The 19,548-nt window shown below is 39.9% G+C and overlaps 1 protein-coding gene and 2 pseudogenes across 1 annotated transcript; 1 reads left to right on the plus strand and 2 right to left on the minus strand.

Annotated features, from left to right (window-relative positions):
• Positions 1-2,055: 2,055 nt before the first annotated feature.
• On the minus strand, positions 2,056-2,742 carry LOC125194884 (dirigent protein 22 pseudogene; annotated as a pseudogene).
• A 9,748-nt stretch (positions 2,743-12,490) lies between these two features.
• LOC148932379 (uncharacterized) lies at positions 12,491-13,393 on the plus strand (annotated as a pseudogene).
• Positions 13,394-18,990: 5,597 nt separating this feature from the next.
• LOC148932380 (uncharacterized) lies at positions 18,991-19,548 on the minus strand. Its single transcript, XM_089065082.1, has one exon. The coding sequence runs from the start codon at positions 19,546-19,548 to the stop codon at positions 18,991-18,993; it is 558 nt and encodes a 185-aa protein (XP_088921208.1).

Genomic DNA, 19,548 nt, shown 5'->3' on the forward strand with positions numbered 1-19,548 from the left:
TACTTGCAGGTTTATTTAGTGCTGAAAAATAGTGCATCAACGACTTATCACTATGATTGATAAAAACGTCTACGATTTGCCCGTCTTACCCGAAGGTTTTATTGCCATTGGGAGCAAGTGGATATACAAACGTAAACGTGGACCCGATGAACGAGTTAAAGTCTTTAAGACAAGACTAGTGGCTAAGGGGTACACTCAAAGGAAGGTGTCGATTAGGACGAGACCTTCTCCCCGGTGGCCATGCTCAAATCGATCAAGATTCTTTTGTCTATTGCAGCTTACATGGATTGGGATGTGTGGCAGATGGACGTTATGACTGCGTTCTGAACGGTAGTCTTGAGGAGACCATCTACATGGAACAACCCGAGGGTTATGCTGTCAAAGGCAAAAAGCACATGGTATGGAAGCTTAAGAAGACAATTTATGGCCTCAAGCAAGCATCTTGATCATGGAATCAGTGCTTCGATCAAACTGTTCATAAGTTTGGATTCGAAAAGTGCCCTACCGAGAGCTGCATGTATAAGAAGGTTGAAAAGGGGAATGTGGTGTTCTTAGTTTTATATGTAGATGACATTCTTCTAATTGGAAACGATAAAAAGATGTTGTCATCAGTACGAACGTGGTTGTCAAAGCAGTTCGAGATGAAGGATATGGGAGACGCAGGACACATTCTAAGCATCAAGGTCCTAAGGGACCGTGAGAAGAGAATGTTGTGCTTATCTCAAGAACCTTACATCGACACTGTACTTAGTCGCTTTAGCATGCAAGATGCCAAAAAAGGTTTCTTACCTTTTATACATGACATCCATTTATCTCAAGAGATGTGTCATAAGACAACATCTGAGATAGCAGAGATGAGAAGGATAACATACGCTTCGGCGATTGGTAGACTCATGTATGCTATCCTTTGTACAAGGCCTGATATTTGCTTTGTTGTTGGCATGGTGGCAAGATATCAGTCGAATCTGGGTCAAGGACATTGGACTGCCGTAAAGAACATACTCAAGTACCTTAAATGAACTAAGGACTATGTTCTAGTTTACAAAGCAGGCGAGCTCTGTCCTTTGGGATATACTGATTTAGAGTTTCAAGCTGATCAGGACTCGAGAAAATCTACTTCTGGATAAGTGTTTACCTTAGGAGGTGGAGCCGTAATTTGGAAGAGTATAAAGCAAAAATGCATTGCAGACTCAACCATGGAAGCCAAATATGTGGCCGCTTCGGAGGCTGCAAAAGAGGCTGTATGGCTCAAGAACTTTCTTTTGGACTTAGGTGTGGTTACGAATCTGCCCAAGAGCATCACCATTTGTTGTGACAATTCTGTTGCTGTGGCAAATTCGAAGAAACCAAGAGCTCACAAAGCGAGCAAACACATAGAGAGGAAGTATCATATCATTAGAGATATAGTGCAGAGAGGAGACATACAAGTGGTCAAGATTGCGTCAGAAAACAACCTGGCAGATCCCTTTACAAAGGCATTAGCGGTGAAACCGTTTGAGTGCCATGTTGGAGGAATGGGAGTTCGAATCGCTCGAGACCTCAAATCGCTTTCAGTATAAGTGGGAGAATTAGACGTAGTGCACATTTTTTGAATACTCTAAAGCTGTTTTGAGTATAAGTGGGAGATTGTTAGAGTTTGTATACTAGAAATCACCTTTCGAGTGATTGAATACTGTTAAAACTCTTATTTTATTTTTCAAGGAATAAAACAGATCAGATTATTTTTGTTATAGTGTTGTTATGTTTTACATTTAAATGGATGTTTATTACATGTTTAAATGTATATGTAACTTAACAAAGTCTAAGTCTTTGTTTTAGTAGACCGGTCGTGGGCGACGTTCACTTTAAGGTAACATGGTCAGTTCTGAACAAAGAAAAAAAAGAATTTCACAACCTAGATAGGCTTAGAGTACCTATCGTGAAAGGTTGCAATGTCAGTCCGATTATTTCTAAGCCTTACTGAAATAAGATGACATTGGTATGGTATAACACTGAATTGGATCTAACAGTGAGACATGTCTTTATGCTATCTACTGAAAGACGAGGTCTTGTAAATTATTGTTTCTTAATCCAAACAGACAACATATTTAAGAAAACTCTAGCCCAATCCAAACATGTAGTAGTAGCAAATTCATGAAATATCATGCCTAATCCAAGTAGATCAATTACTTGAGCGCTTGACGTTGGATCCATATGATAGACGACCGCAGTTTACTCAAAAACACTACGAACATTAGTAGGGTCTTTATAATAAGTGCTAGTGATGATATAACCCGTGGCCATCCTAAAGGCACCGGTGCCGGCCACGATGGAAGGCTCCCTCGACTTGGTGGCCAAATGTTTACGGCCGAGCTAATGCTAAGCGTGCTGCCCTCGAACTCGCCCTTGGTGAACACAAGGTTGATGAGCATGACGAGAGCCGTCTCACGGAGGTCGGCCATCGCCACGGTCCCTTGCATTCGCCCCACCTCCCCGGAGTCTAGCTCGGGCTCGGACGTGACGAGGTTGTCCAGCACCAACACCATCCCGAACGACAACGGCAGAACGTTGGTTAGTTTGCATTGCGCCACGGTCCAGTCGGTGGCACTGTCGGCGCCCAGGACGTCGTGGAGGTAGAAATGGAGGCGCATGATCTTTTTCGTCTCGGAGACAATTTGGGCTTCTGATGATAAGCATATCATTAGCATTAGGGTTAGGGTTACAACGAGCTTCTCCATACTCAACTTTTTCGATTTATTTTAGGGCTTTTGGTATAATATGCAAAGTAGTGTAGATAAATTCATATATATAAGCGACGAGAGATATACTATTCACAATTTCTTTTCTTACGTTATAAAAATTAATAGAAGTGTTTAATTCCTTCTCTATATATGAAACATGTGCTGAATTGTAACTCTATCTTGTGTCGGTAGTTGTCTCTCCCTCATGGCTTATTACCATTCTGTATCTATATAACTTTACTTACTCTTCCTCTAATTCTCTTTCTCCCTCCCTCTCTCGCAGCTTCACGGCCAACACCACAACTGATTCCTATCATACCAACGTTCATAAATACCTCAATGCTATTAACAATGGTAGAACTAAAACAATTCCTTTAAAGCCCAATGTCAAGATCTTTGACCTACTCGTAGTTACACGTGCTGGTTTTGCAAAATTGTCCTTATCTTAGCATTGCCTAAAGCATTTTTAGAATAGCGTGATGCTAAACAACCATAATATAGCTAACCTTAAAGATTAATATAAATAAAGCAGTATATTAACGCTAATACATAGAAATTAGTTCATCTTGTATGTAAAAAATTCTTTTGGAGTTTTCTTACTGTAAAAAAATGATTTGTGGATGTGTTGCATTCTACGTGCAATTAATTGACACCACCCATCATACTTAACTATTTAACTCGATACCTCATTTTCAAGTAGATAAATTTAGTGTACAAACTGCCTGAGGACATATAATGAATTAATATAACTATAAATGGGTACTAGTTTTTTTTGTATCCTTTTGTGATTTTCCATTTTAAAATCTACTTTTAACCATCTTTAATATATTATCATTTTTACGTCAAGAAATTTTATTATATAAAAAATGGATTACTTTCTAGCATTACTATTTGAATGACATTTGTATATAAAAATGAATTAAGTACTTTCCGGTGTTACTACTTGAATAACTTCTACATTAAAAAATGAAAGTTATTAGATTTATATATTAAGGGTAATTTTTTTATGTTTTTGCACAATATTTTATTTTTAATGATAAATCGTCTCTTGGATTATTTAAGAAAAATTGTAGTTGTTTTAAAAAAAATTAAAATATATTCATTAGAAACACAAAAGATAAAATTACCAAATGCACTAGAGGAGAAATTAAATGATTTACAATATCATTGAGATTTGATAAAAATAAAATAAAAAATAAAAAAATACTTTACAAGGAAAATTAAATGCATTAGAAATTAAAAAAAATAAGATACTTTGTAAGAGAACCAAAGATAATAGTATAAAAAAGTTAAAAAATATTTTATAAGAAAAAAATGAAAGAATTATATTTTTGAAACGCATTAGTAGTAAATGTGATGATATGAAACCTAATCGCAAATCAAACGATGAAGAGAACTAGCTACAGATTTGAGTAAGAGTATTGAGCGAGAGAAATTTTGTGAATGTTATTCAATGGGAGCTCAAAGAGTTACAAACTGTATCAGATGGAATACAAAAAGAGTAAAGCTACATTCAACAATATCAACTAATTTTTAATTGCTAAAACTAATCTGACGGCTCATATTGCATCCATCTACTAAACACAATCGGACGGTGGCTGAAGCACTTGAGCATGAGATAAGATCATTGCTGATTTTCCCATATTAAACTCACTTGAATGAAATTGATCATTGAGCTATCACAGTTCTAACAAACTCCACCTTGATTGCTCAATTATCATCTTTCTCCAGCTTGCACATATTCACAAAGCTCATGCATAGCTGGAACTTCTCTTTCGGCAAAAGTTTTGTAAGCATGTCCGCAGGGTTCTTCGAAGTATGCACCTTGAACACCTTGACCTCACCATTTTCTATTTCTTCCCTAATAAAGTGCAAGAAAACATCTATATGCTTGCTCTTCTCATGATATACCTGATGCTTAGCCAAGCTCAAAGAACTTTGGTTAAGCCAATACTAACTGCCTCTTGCACCAGACCAAGATCTCCCAACATCCCTTTGAGCCAAAAGCTCTCTTTTACAGCAGAGGTGAGTGAGATGTACTCAGCCTAGCTCTATAGTAGATAAATACACCACACTCTGAAGGTTTGACTTCCAGTTGCAGAGCTATACATTGTGAAGACATAGCTTGATAGAGATTTTCTGGTGTCAATGTTACCAATCCGAGTCACAGAACCCCATCAATATATCTCCCTGATAATCAGCATCGCCGTTGAACAGAATCCCATAATCAGTTGCACCCTTAAGGTATCTCAACAGCCACTTTAAGGCTGCCCAATGTTCCTTTCCATGATCTGACATGAACCGAGATGTCACACTAATAGCTTGTGAGATATCTGGCATTGTACTTATCATAGCATACATTATGTTACCAACAATGTTAGCATAAGGGATCTTCTGCATTTCCTTGGCCTCACCCTTAGTTTGTGGTCTCTGAGTAGCAGATAGCTTGAAATGAATAGCAAGTGGAGTTGAGACCTCTCTTATATTCTCTACCTTAAACTTTTTCAACATTCTGGAGATGTAAGCATTTTGTGTTAACCATTGCTTCTTCATCTTTCTATCTCTCAGAATATTCACACCAAGAATCCTTCTTGCTGCTCCCAAATCTTTCATCTCAAAGGCTAATCTCAAATCTTTCTTCTTCTTGTGCCACTACCTACTTGCCTGTTTCAGCCCAAAATTGCTCTTTTTGAGCAAACAAACTTTGCTCTCTTCCCCTGCCTTCATAAATCATTTTGGTTGTGTCATGAATATAGTTTCTTTCAGATTTCCATGAAGGAATGCAGTCTTGACATCAAGCTGCTCCAACTCCAATTTGTTCTTTGCTACTCAAGCTAGCAATATTCTGATAGAAGCATGTTTTACTACATGTGAGAAAACCTCAGTGAAATCAATTCCTTCTTCCTGTGTAAACCCTTTAGCCACTAATCTGGCTTTGAACCTTATCTTGTCAGAAGCCTTAGATGATGAAGATTCAATTTTATTCTTGAAGATCCACTTAATAGAGACTCAATTTATTCTATCATGGCTTTCATCCAACTTTCTCATTCCTTGCTGTTCATATCATCTCTATATGTAGCTGGCTCTGAATACTCCACCTCCTCAGCTACACAAAGAGCATAGAATAACATCTCTGAGTCAGCTTACTTAGCAGGCACTTTAGACACTCTTTTAGTTATGTCTCTTGCAAGCATCCAGTTTCTACAACCCTCTGGACTGCTATGAGATGGTGTCTCAGATTCAGTTGTTTCAGCTCCAATATCTGAACCCTCTGACTCCACCTCAGATTCGAAAGCATTTTCTAGTTGTTCATCTACTGTAACTTGTTGATTTTTCAGAAAAAGGCATCTCAGATCCAGTGAATATAACATCCCTACTCACCACAATATTGTGTTTTCCTAGTTCAATGCACCATAGCCTATACCCTTTCATACCTGGTTGATACCCTAACATCATACACCTTAATGCCCTAGGATCAAGCTTTCCCTGCTTCAAGTGAGCAAATGCCTTGCATCCAAAAATCCTCAGATGGTTATACTAAGAATTACTTCCATACCTTCTCATGTCAGGGATGTCTCCATTTATGCTAGATGAAAGACACATATTTAGCAACTTTACTGCAGTAAAAGTAGAAGCTGCTTTAGCCTAGAACTTCTTTTCTAATCCAGAAGCCAACAACATACATCTAACCCATTCTAGAATTGTTCTATTAGCCCTCTCTGCCTCCCCATTTTGCTAAGGGTTTAGACGCACGGTTCTATGCCTCTTTATTCCCCTTTCCTTACAACAGCTATCGAATTTCTTGGACAAAAATTTCAGTCCATTGTCTGTTCAATGGCATTTAAGCTTCGCATTCTTCTCTCTTTCTACTTCAACACACTAGTGAGTAAAGCATTTAAAAGCCTCTGATTTCTCTTTTAGAATGTAAATCCAACAGTTCCTAGAGAAATCATCTATAATACTCATATAGTATCTTCCTCTTCCCGCAATAGAGTTCACAGAAGCTGGCCCCCAAAGATCACTATGCGCATAATCAAGGGGTGAAGTAGAAGTATGTTTACCTGCTGGATAAGGCAGCTTCTTGAATTTTCCTAGAATACATTCATCACATGGAGTGTTGTTCTTATCATAAGCTCCCTGAATTATCCCTTTCTTTATCAGCTCCTTTATACTCCCCTCTGCAGGATGCCATAGCCTATTATGCCATAAGTTCACAGTTTCTGATTTTACAATGTGAACTTCCTCCTGTGCAATTTTCTGAACAATAACAATCAAATAGTATAGACTGCCTCTCCTTTCACCAATCATGACCACTTTCTTATTCTTCATTACAGTCATGCTCCTATTTGCAGAGGAGAATGTGCAGCCTTTCCTTTCAAGAGATCCAAGAGATATTAGATTTCTCTTGACCTCAGGTATGTATCTAACATCATGAAATTTCTTGATGGTCCCATCCTGTATCTTCAATCTCACAGATCCAATCCCTTTAACATGACAGACCACATTATTTCCCAGAACCACAGTGCCTCTGCAGTCTTGAATTTCCTCAAACCAACTCAGATTGGGACTTATGTGAAAGCTACATCCGGAGTTCATTATCCACGAACCTCCATTCTTAATCTCCATTATGTTGAGCGCATCTGGAGAGTCATTTTCCTCAACACAATCAGTGGAGTTGGCAGTCTTTCCACCACCATTTGCTTGCTTTCTTTTCCAAGCATAACAATCCTTCTATAGATGTCCCGATTTCTTATACCAATGACATGACCGGGTCTCCTTTTGATCAATAGATGAAGACTTTGAGCTCTCTGAATCTTTCTTGACAAACTTCTTCCCCTTAAACTTCTTGACACTCAAGCATTCTGGTACTGGATCTTACCCCTTTTCACTTGTTTTGTGCAGATCTTTTGCCCTCAAAGCAGATTGAACCTCAAATAGCGTGATAGTTCTTTCACGCCCATACATAATCACATCACAGAGTTGGTCATATGCTTTTGACAGTACATTAATGATAAGGATCCATGTAGATTGTGATCCAATAACCCAAGATTGATACCTATTGGTGATGTTTGATCTAACAATTTTTTTTGTGCAATGGTTTTCAATATCCAAAGCAAACAAAGATAAAATATAGATCCAACAAGAATAATTGAATCTAAGCTAGAAAGAAGAAGATAAATAAAAGATAATGTGGAAAAGGGAATACAAAGTCATTGATGGAATAAGCTAAGGCACTTACACCATACTAACAAGTATTCATGGCTAAATCTTCAAGGCTACCACACTTTCTCAAAGCATACCTCTACTTGATCCATGCTTCACTAAGAATTGATGGATGCAAGCAACCTAGATCTAGGAATTTGGAAGAAACCCTCAAAGGGGAAACAAGTCTCTCAAGCTTCTTTGTTCATCTAAGTCCCCTCACAAAAACCCTAGGAATGGGTATTTATACAAGAGGATAAAAGTGCTAAAACGAGAGACAAAAAGAGGTTTAAAAATGCAATTCGCACAAAATGCCCGGTCGGGCGTATTTCCACCTTAACCCGGGCGTTTTCTCTGGAACCGGGCGTTTTTGCTCTTGAACCCGGGCATTTGTTTCTGGACTGCGCGACTTATGGAAAACGATCATAACTTCCTCATCCGGGCTCCGATTGAGGTGTGCAAGGTGTCCACGCGAAGCTCTTTCAAAGATGAAGAGATTGGTGGCATTTTCAGAGCATTTGGACTCCATCTCGATAGGAAGAAAACTGAAAGCCAGCTGCAGTCCCTCCTTGCGCTCCCGGCCCTTCATTCTTCAATACGATCCGCATCGTCCCCCGCCTTCATCGACTCTTCCCGCGTGGCCTCTTGGATGAAAGTGGAAAGTCCTACGCGAAGCCGCCTCGCCATGGCCCTTGTCGTGGGTCCGCCACGTGGGGTCGTATCAATTAAGAAGCAAGATCGCTTTGTCTTCATCTCCAATCGAGACGTCAGTATTCTCAAGATCATCCACTACTTTATTGAAATCCTCCAATTGCTCAAGAAAAATCTTCTCTTCCAAGAAATGATAGGAATTTGAGGCGCTGCTTCATGTAAAGCCTATTGGTGAGCGACTTCGTCATGTAAAGATCTTCTAACTTCACAAGTACACCAGCCGCAGTAGTCTCCTTCGACACTTCTCAGATCAGCTTATCGCCCAGACTAAGAACAACAGCGCTATGCGCATTCGCCTCAATTTCAGCCTTCTTCGCGGCTGCTTTTTCATTAAGATCGACCTTCGGCTTATCCTTGCTCTCAGCTTCCAGTGCTGACGAAAGCCCCTATTGAATCAGCAATGCCTTCATCTTCACATGCCATAGACCGAAATAGGACCCACATTCCACTAATTTTTCAACTCACTTTTCATTATATTGCTTAAAACCTGTGCCGGGTCAAATAAGGACAATATTTGGGGGACGGAGAGTAATTAATAAAACTAATCCGGCGGCTCAGATTGCATCCATCTACTAAACACAATCGGACAGTGGCTGAAGCACTTGAGCATGAGATAAGCTCATTGCTGATTTTCCCATATTAAACTCACTTGAATGAAATTGATCATTGAGCTATCACAGTTCTAAAAGTATATACGTAAAATAAATAATAGTGGTATTAAAGAGAACCTAATTTTCTAAAGGTAAAAAAATTTATAACAACATAATATTGAAAAGGTAAAAATTTAACTGTATTCAAACAACAGAAAATACTACCATACCCCTTTGTTCTGGTGTCCGCCGCTGTTGATGCCTCATTTTAAAAAAGATAGATGAACAATCCAATTGCTATAACAAACATAATGAATTAGTATAGGAGTAAATTATCGTACTACTAATATATGTATCCTTTGTGATTTTTCCATTATGACTCGTATTTTCATTTCTTTTTAATTTAGAGATAGTTCGAATACATAACTTTCTAATTTCCTTTCCGTACCGTAGCACAATGTTAAGATCTTTTTGCAACTATATACATAACACCCCAACTTTTATGTCTTCTTGGACTTCGATTTCGTAGCCGGTTGAAATTCTTAAATATTGTTCCATATCGACTTGGTGATGATCCTAACTTGTCTATATAAGTATGGACAATCCTCCCCATTATAAGGCCTTTTAAAGGGTGAGTGACCCATTTCTAATATGGTATCAGAGCGGGCTCAAGTCAATGATGGATTTATCTCTTTATCTCTTCTCTGGCCTACCCACGTGATGGAAATCCGATGTGTCATTTCGGCCCATACGTGAGAGCCGTGTCAAAACTCTTAAATATAAAGGGGTGACTGATCCATTTCTAATATAGCCGAATTTTTTTCTTATTTTTATTTTTCAAGGACCCAAGTTCATCCACACTTTACACGAAGCATTTCTTTTTTGATTCTAGAGGAAAACTTAAGTTCCATATTTGTATTGGACTTTTTTTAAAATCCGACATTGGGAGAGACGCATTAAGGTCATGCGTCTCCTTTAATGAAACGCACTAGCCTCGTGCGTTTTAGGGTAAGACGCATAGACCTCATGCGTCTTTGATTTTTTTTTATTTTTTATTAGAAGACGCATAAGCGTCATGCATCTTAGGGTAAGACGCATGAGCGTCATGCGTCTTTCTTCGAACTTAAAACAGACGCAAGGCAAAGGCAGTAGCTTCATTCTGCGCAAGAGAGGGAAAGGGCAGGCGATTTTTCGGCGAATCTCGGTAAGTTTTCTTCAATCTTTCAATATTTATCCCTTAATTCGGTGTTTACTGCATATTTTGTGTAGATTTCTCCCAGTTTTGTAAATTAGGGTTTATTACAAATTGTTCAATTTTGACCGATGTTTTGTTGTTTTGGTAGTTATAATGGATTTTATTGGTGAAATTCATTCTATAGTATAGTTTTTGATATGTTTGAGATGCTTGATGTTGTGATTTTGGTTGTGATATTGTGTAAACCATTTTTCCCTTCTTTGAGATATGTTTGAGATGCTTTGGATTTTACCCCTCAACCGTAGCCTTGTTTATTGTGTACAAGTTTTGCGCTTCTTTGCTGTAAACCATTTTTCCCTTCTTTGAGATATGATTATGTGACTTTGTTTTTATTTTTTGGATCAAGTAGGATAATAGGAAATTCCTTATTTATAGATAAGAATCATGAGATACATTATTAATTAATTAATTTGAGTTCGTCGTAGCTTGTAGTTTAATTATGATGAAATAGAATATTTGCACAAAAAGCTTGATCTACACATGATTTTTGGGAGATGAATTTGAATATATATGTTATTTATATTTTAAATGTGAGTTTGTAATTTTTGTTTTGTGAATATGTCATTAGATTGGATGGCAACTTCAAGTTCTAGCGGACCATTATTATATGGACCCGAAGATCCGTCAGTGATATTTCTTCAGAGAAAACACATTTCAAATAAACTACTGCATGATGGCACAACACATGTTTTCAAAGTTCGACGAACGAAAAGTAAGATTTGGGATGTGGATATTCATGACAATGTGATGTATTGGCTTGAGAGATTTGGTTTCAAAGGCGTGATGGATTGTGGGAAGTCGATGAAGGTCAACAATAAGCTTATCACGACTTTGATTGAGCGTTGGAGGCCCGAAACGCACACTTTCCATCTACCGATTGGAGAGGCGACGGTGACTTTAGAAGATATGCAAGCCATTTGGGGCTTGAGAGCGGACGGTCACGTTTTCACAGGTCGTGACTATCATGTCGGATATCCCGATTGGCCTAGCAAGTGCCAAGCTTTGCTGGGATGGTTACCATATACTGGGTCAGAGACAAAGCAAGGCGGTTTGCTGTTGACCGCTCTGATCAATCAAACGAGGATACCTTTGGGTGATGACCTACCTACATATGTATATATCTAAAGGGCACGTATCCATGCCCTAATCTTGTTAGGAGGACTCATTCTACTAGACACCACGGGGTGTAAGGTTCCTTATATGTGGCTGAATGCATTGGTGGATCCAGACGAAGTGCAGAATATTAGTTGCGATAGTGCGGCTTTGTCATATCTGTGTCATTATCTGTGTGGGGCTTCCATAGATCAGAGGAAAGAGTTGGGTGGGCCTATGGTGCTTCTGCAACTATGGGCGTGGGAAAGAATGCCAACATTGAGGGCGTCGTTCATAGGAGCGCTCGTGCACGAGCCATATACGCCATGTGGCGCCAGGTATGTATTTAAACATTTATTTGTTTATGTATCTTGGGAAAACGACTTTTTACATCAATTTTATTTATAGGTGGAAAGGAACTACGCACATAGGAAATGCTCCTAGATTTTCGGTTGAGCATTACCGTGATCAAATATCTTTGATTAAACCTGGGCAGGTGACTGTCTTTTTTTTTACTTAATTTATGAATTTATTCTGAAATTAATTTGGCTTTTACATTGTTGGTTTTGTAATTTCTGTCGACGCCATATGCAAATTGTATACTGCTTAACTACTGTAGGGATGTGACTGGATGTTCCAATTGTGACACTTATTTGGTATGTCGGGCATATGTCGAGGCGCATGAGGTTGGACGAGTGCGCAGACAATTTAATCAGTACCAGGAGATTCCTCAATCCGTAGATAGGATACTCAAATAAGCCGATCATTTGGAAAAAAATGATCGGCGTGATAAGAAATGAACTAATTGGGAAGAAACGCGTCAGTTCATTATTGGGGAATGGGACATGAGACATGAAAGGTTCGAGGCAACCTTAGGTGGCGCAACGATGTACAATAACATTCCCCTGAGTCCGGGATACATGGCGTGGTATAACAGGATTACGGTGACATACCTAACTCAACCTGGGGTACAGTCAACTGTTGGGATGAATGAGACAACTTCTGACATAAGTTTGTTATATTAAACTATATGCTTTCATGTGTTATAGTTTGTTTCGTATTGATATTTTTATGATTTTTTTTATATAGGTTGAAGGTTTTCAGCAAGTTTGGCATTTGACTCCTGATCAAGAGATAGACCCAAGAGTGCGACAGATTCGAGAAATTGTTAGGCGTACCCTTCAGTCTACGAACCACGCCGATGTCACGGAGTACCCGACTTCCCAACGCCAAGATGTGGTCATGCCTGATAGACGAAGGACTATACCACATCCACATCCTGGGGTGAGGGGTGATCGAGTTGGTGGACACGGTAACACGCGACAGATTAGGATGTCGCAACCGCATCCTGATTATGTGCAACCAGAGCCTATGAATCCCGAGTATGACCCACCTCAGTGGTCTTTCTATCCAAGTCAGGAGTATCAATCACAGTGGAGTATCCCCTCATTTCCCCAAGCCAACCTGAGCCTGATTGGAGTAATCGCCCCTATTCACAAAGCCAAAATGAGCCGCAATGGAGTGGAGCCCGAGCATCAGTCGATTCATACTTCCACAATTATCAGTTTGTGTCTCCTCAACGAGTTGAAGAAGATGATGATGAAGGAGAAGAAGAAAATGAAGTGGAAGAAGAAAATGATGAAAGCGAAGAGTAAAATGAGGAAGCAGAGGTTCAGAACACCCATGTACAACCTCGCCTAGTTGCGGAGGGTTCATCACGCACCGGGGTTGGGAAGTACGTGAGCAAAGTGATGAAGAGATTTTCAACTAGGAAGAATAAGGGGATTGAACCGTCGAAATACACTCCATCGACGTATAAGTAGCTCATTGTGGAATGATGTAATGTTATGTATGTTATGTTTACTTGAACTTGTTTTCATTATATATTGATGTTTTGGTACTTGATTAACAGGTTTATGGTGTCATACTTTAAGATAAATTCTTGCCAAATTTTTTTTAAAAATCCACAACTTTCATGTAAAAACCATTATACAATTACCTTTAATTAGATAAATTATAGTATGTGTGAAAGATAATTTACTCAACCAATCCATCTCGAAATGAGAAAAATCATTACATAAAAAAGTTCCACCAAGATAAAGATACTCAACCAATCCATCACAAAATGAGAAAATTATTACATGAAAAAGGTCCACCAAGATAAAGGTACTCAACCAATCCGTCACAGAATGAGAAAATCATTACATAAAAAAGGTCCACCAAGATAAGGGTACTCAACCAATCCATCACAAAATGAGAAAATCATTACATAAAAAAGGTTCACCAAGATAAAGGTAGCAACTTGCTTTTTCATCCAACCGCAGTAGAAACACAGTCTTCACCAACAAGTCCTGTTACAACAGAAAAAGTAAACAAGGTTCAACATGCGCTGGTAAATTAAATTAAGGAAAACTAAAATTTAGAATAAAAAATACATGCGCAGCAAAAAGTGGGAGGATCCTTCTGCAAATGTCAGCAACTCCTACATAACACGACCGACTGTACAATTTCTTCGGTCATGCCCCTCTACGCCGCAATTCCTACACTTGTGGGGAGCTCTCGGTTCATCTTCCTCGCAGACATCCATTTGATTAGGAATCCTCTTTCTTCTGCCTGGTCCGCGATTTCGAGGGAGCAACTGCTCAGGGGTGATACGCAATTTCCATCTGGTTTTAGCCAAATAGTCTTCGTGTCTTGGTGCTCCAAATGGGCCACCAGAGTACTGTGCTTCCCATGTGGCTTTGTGGTTGTGTTTATCAATGAATTCAAACATAACGTTACCTCTATCTCTAGCAACAGTGCAAGCATGTGAACAAGGAACTCTCCACATCTGCCACTTCCCACAAGTGCAATTTGAAGCAAAAAACTGGACCTCGTGTTTGTTGTTTCCCTTTTCCTGTCCATTTTCGATTTGTGGACGACTTAGAATTTGGTAATGGCCTTTTTCTCGGTCAAGTACAGAACAATAATGTTTTAGCCCACTCGCATCATTCGCAACAAGTTTATCCCTCACCCACGGGGTTAACTGACCTTCGGTGTGTTGTAATTCTGTTTTTCTATTTGCCCACCATTGCACTCCAAAATGTCAGATCAACTAAAGCTCTAATCGGCAATTCTCTAACACCTTTCAACACTCTGTTGTAGCTCTCTGACATGTTTGTTGAGGTCACCCTCAGTTCATCATCTTAACAAAGAGACCAATTTTCTTTTTTGGCTTTATTGAGCTCTTGTATCGCAACAATACTTTCCTCCTGTAGTGCACGTCGCCTTCGGATGTATTTACGTACTTGAGTTGTGACACCCAATCCCCATATCTTGCCTTTCACATTAATGCCCTTATAATTTCGTCATGATATTTTTCTTCAAATGGACCAAACACCATTTCTGGTGACATATCGGCAGCTTTTTCCATTCATCAGAAAGCATAGCCTTAATGATTCCTTTATGCTTATCCCATATGATGCACACCTCCCTTTGGTATTTCACCACATGAATTCTTACATAATCCAAAAACCACTGCCAACTGTTGCCAGTTTCTTCATCAACAACAGCATATGCAATCGGCAGAGTCTTCTTGTTAGCATCAACACCACAAGCAATAAGCAACTTACCTTTAAATCTTCCTCGAAGGTGAGTCCCGTCTATTGTTAAAACTGGTTGACACTCTTGGAAAGCATGTATAGCAGGCCCAAGTGCCCAGAAAACATAATAGAAGACTTTATTATGTCTAAATGACTCATTATGCTTCCACTCAACAATTGTGCCTGGATTCCTTGACTGGAGTTCAAGCATGTAGCTTGGCAACTGTCTAAATGACTCCTCCCACCCACCAAATACAATCTCTATAGCCCTTCTCCGCGTATACCATGCCTTCTTATAACTGATTACCACATGAAATTTGTCATGAACAAAATTTCTTACGGCTGCGGCTTTGTACTCAGCATTTTTTAGCAATTGATGGTGAATACATAAAGCAATCATTGATGATGAAAAGTTAGCATGTCCACTATCATTACGATGGTGGACATGAAAAGTAGAATTTTGAGCCTCATTGAACATAAACATCACACTTTCATCACTGTTAACCCCAGTACATATGTAACTCATACCGGTACCAAAAAGACAATGCCTCCATGATATTTCAATAGAATGTTGATTCATATCTATTCTTATCTTAGCACATATCATTGCAACTAATTCAACGAATGAAACACATGAATTCAATACGATGGAGCCTCTCGCACGAGATGGATCATAACTAATACCCACTTGAGGAAATTGAACTATTCTACCACCCCAATACAAACTCACAAATATTGGCATCATTTCTGCATAAAAAAATATACAACATAATAACAATTAGAGACAATTTTTTTCTATAAACCCTAATTTAGTAAGTTTGACAAGTTTGGCATTAGAAACCCTAATGTTATGCAATAAACAACGAATAAGTGAGAAATGTTGAAAGATTGAACAAAACTTACCGAAAGATAAGAGGAAATGGCCGGAAATCGGCGAGAATCGCCGAAAATCGCCCAACAAATCGCCTGCCCCTTTTCTTTCTTTCTCTTGCGCAGAATGAAGCTACTTCCACTGCCTCGCGTCTGTTTTAAGTTCGAAGAAAGACGCATGACGCTTATGCGTCTTCTAATAAAATAAAATAAAAATTCAAAGACGCATGAGGTCTATGCGTCTTACCCTAAAACGCATGACGCTCGTGCATTTCATTAAAGGAGACGCATGACCTTAATGCGTCTCTCCCAAATTCGGATTTTAAAAAAAGTCCAGTACAAATATGGAATCTAACATTTACTCTAGAAGCAAAACAGAAATGCCTCCATTTTACACCAAATTAACTAGAGCCAATTTCTTTTAAAAGTCCAACTATCGATATCTTTCCTTTGTAAGGTATATGGGCTACGATCTATCTCTTTCCCCGATCCCACTCTCCCTAATTTTAGCCCATTTACTAAGATGGTCTATTAGGCCTAAATTTTTGTCCCCAAATCTTGACTGCCACAATTAAAGCTTAGCAAATCTTAAGTTAAATACTCAACAATTCCCCAATCCCCACAATACGCATAAGAGTTTCCGGCGATGGAATTGAGAGGGAGACGAGAGATAACAGAAACAGATACACAGATAGAAAGAGTTAAAGCTTTCGGCGATGGGAAATAAGGAAGGAGTTTACTTCTTTTCATGCTTGGGTTAATTGATTGGGCTATGAGAGTAAAGAAAAGAAATAAGGGTCTTGGGCTGATTTATTTGGATTTGGGAGACAGGTTGTGTGACGACCCGCCCTCCTAGGGTACAATAAATTCGGCGGTCGCCACCTGGACCACATAAATGTGACAAGAGACAAGGCTAGGGTTTCATTTAAAGAGTTTTGACCTAGGTATTAAGCGAGTAATAAGACAACAGTTTAATCAAGAGGAGACAATGAAGATGAGATAACATTAATGACGATCAAAGTCAAGGGATTAACAAGAAAGTCAAAGGGGAAAAGATATCATAACTACGATCCAAAACAAGGGTTCGACATTAATCCAACAAAACCACAACAAGTCTCAATCTTCTAACACAACGGGAAAATAAGTTCAAGATAACTATATGACACCAAAAGATACTAAAGTGTTCAAAAACTCAGCGAAAACGATCAAGAGAAAAGTGAAGCCATGTATGAAGACACAACTACACTCGGAGTTCAAAATGTTCATCTTATTCAATTAATGTGCTCAACACCCGCCCCCGCTCGTCGCCATTCAACCTGCACATAAGAAAAACACATGCAGGGCTGAGTATTTTAAAATACCCAGTCGGGCACACATAGCCTCCCTTCAAAGGTGAGGGTGTCGTCGGACTCCTCACCAAAACTTCGGGATTCGCCGGTTCTTACTTCAACTCAGATTTCCTCTAGCTTCGTGTCCAATCGTTGTGCTGCAACAATCCTCGTTCTGAGATCGGGTTCTATCACTAAGGCGGCGATTCGACCTCCTACGCATTCGGGTGCTATTACTACTTCCAATCTCAATTTACTAAGTTCGCGCACCAAACTTTCCTCTTCTGTCAGGAGAGTAGCTAGTTGCGAATGGTCAAATCGGCTCAAAGCGTCTGCCACGACGTTTGCTTTGCTGGGGTGGTAGTTGATACCACAGTCGTAGTCCTTCACTAGCTCCAGCTACCTTCGATGTCGCCCGTTCAAGTCCTTCTGCTCGAAGAAGTACTTCAAACTCTTATGGTCCGTAAAGATTTCGCATCGAACTCTGTAGAGATAATGCCTCCAAATCTTTAGGGCATGTACTACCGCTGCTAACTCTAAATCGTGGGTTGGGTAGTTCAGCTCGTGGGGTTTCAATTGTCGCGACGCATAGGCAATCACCTTGTTGTTCTGCATTAACACGCATCCTAATCCAACTTTCAAAGCGTCGGTGTATACTACGTAGTTCACTCCCGGCTCCGGCACAGCTAACACTGGTGCGGTGGTCAACTTTTCCTTCAAGAGTTGAAAACTCGCTTCACACTCCGGCGTCAGGTTCACCTTGACTCCCTTCTTGAGCTGTTGGGTCATCGGTCTCGCTATCTTGGAGAACCCTTCTACGAACCTTCGGTAGTATCCTGCCAAGCCCAGGAAACTCCGAATCTCGTTCGGTGTCAATGGCGACTTCCATTGTTGTACTGCCTCCACTTTGGCGGGGTCCACTCTGATTCTCTCTGCTGACACGATGTGTCCTAAAAAGTCCACTTCCTTCAGCCAGAATTCACACTTGCTGAATTTGGCATACAACTTCTCGGTCCTCAACGTCTCCAGCGCGAGTTGCAGATGTTCCGCGTGCTCCTTCTCGTTCCTCGAGTAGACTAGAATATCGTCTATGAATACTAAAATGAATTTATCTAAGTATGGGTGGAAAACTCGGTTCATCAGGTCCATAAATACTGCTGGGGCATTGGTTAGACCGAACGGCATCACGATGAAGTCATAGTGACCATATCTTGTGCGGAATACAGTCTTCGGTATGTCCTCCTTGCGAACTTTCAGCTGGTGGTATCCGGATTTTAGGTCCATCTTTGAAAACACGCCGGCTCCTCGGAGTTGATCGAACAGGTCGTCTATCCTCGACAGGGGGTACTTGTTCTTGAGGGTCAATTTGTTCAACTCTCTATAGTCGATACACATTCTCATTGACCCGTCCTTCTTCTTGACGAAGAGCACTGGTGCTTCCCACGGTGAAACACTGGGCCTAACGAAACCTAAATCCATGAGCTCTTGCAGTTGTACCTTGAGTTCTTCTAATTCCTTAGGCGTCATTCAGTATGGTGCCTTGGACACAGGTGTGGCTCCTGGTTCGAGGTCGATTGTAAATTCCAGTTGTCGATCTGGTGGCGGTCCCGGTAACGCTTCGGGGAAAACGTATGGAAAATCTCATAGGACAACGACGTCTTCGATCCTTCTTTCCTCCTTTTCTTCTCCGTGGAGATAGAAGAGGTAAGCGGGGCGTCCTTTCTTCATCAAAGCGGTGGCTTGCAGCGCAGAGATTATCGCAGTTCGCCTGTTCATCGAGATTCCATGGTATACGATGGGTTCCTCATTCGGAGCGTGTAGGGATATTTGTCTCTCCTTACAACTAATCATCGCGAAGTTCGCGGTCAAGCAGTCAATTCCTAGGATTACATCAACGTCTCCCATTGCCATGACTTGCAAATCGTGAGCGACTAACTTAAGTTCACCTAGTGAGATTTCTACGTTCGAGCACATTTGAGAGATTTCTACTATTTCTCCTACTGGTGAGGACACCATCATTCTACGTTCAGATTTACTAACAGAAAAACTAAGAATATGCACACATAATTCAGATATAAAAGAATGCGAGGTGCCCGTGTCAAACAATAAAACGATGGGGGTATCGAGAATCTCGCCTATACCTGCCAAATTTCCATTCTCGTGCTTTCCTTGCTCATTTCTGGACGGCGCCCGGTTCAT

The sequence above is a fragment of the Salvia hispanica genome, chromosome 2 (assembly GCF_029641045.1).
Source record: "Salvia hispanica isolate PSC_SH4W2 chromosome 2, Shi_PSC_v1, whole genome shotgun sequence".
Lineage (NCBI taxonomy): Eukaryota > Viridiplantae > Streptophyta > Magnoliopsida > Lamiales > Lamiaceae > Salvia > Salvia hispanica.

What these genes read in the sequence shown, in the direction of transcription:
- LOC148932380 (XM_089065082.1), bottom strand. Translation starts at nt 19,548, where the DNA reads ATGAACCGGGCGCCGTCCAGAAATGAGCAAGGAAAGCACGAGAATGGA.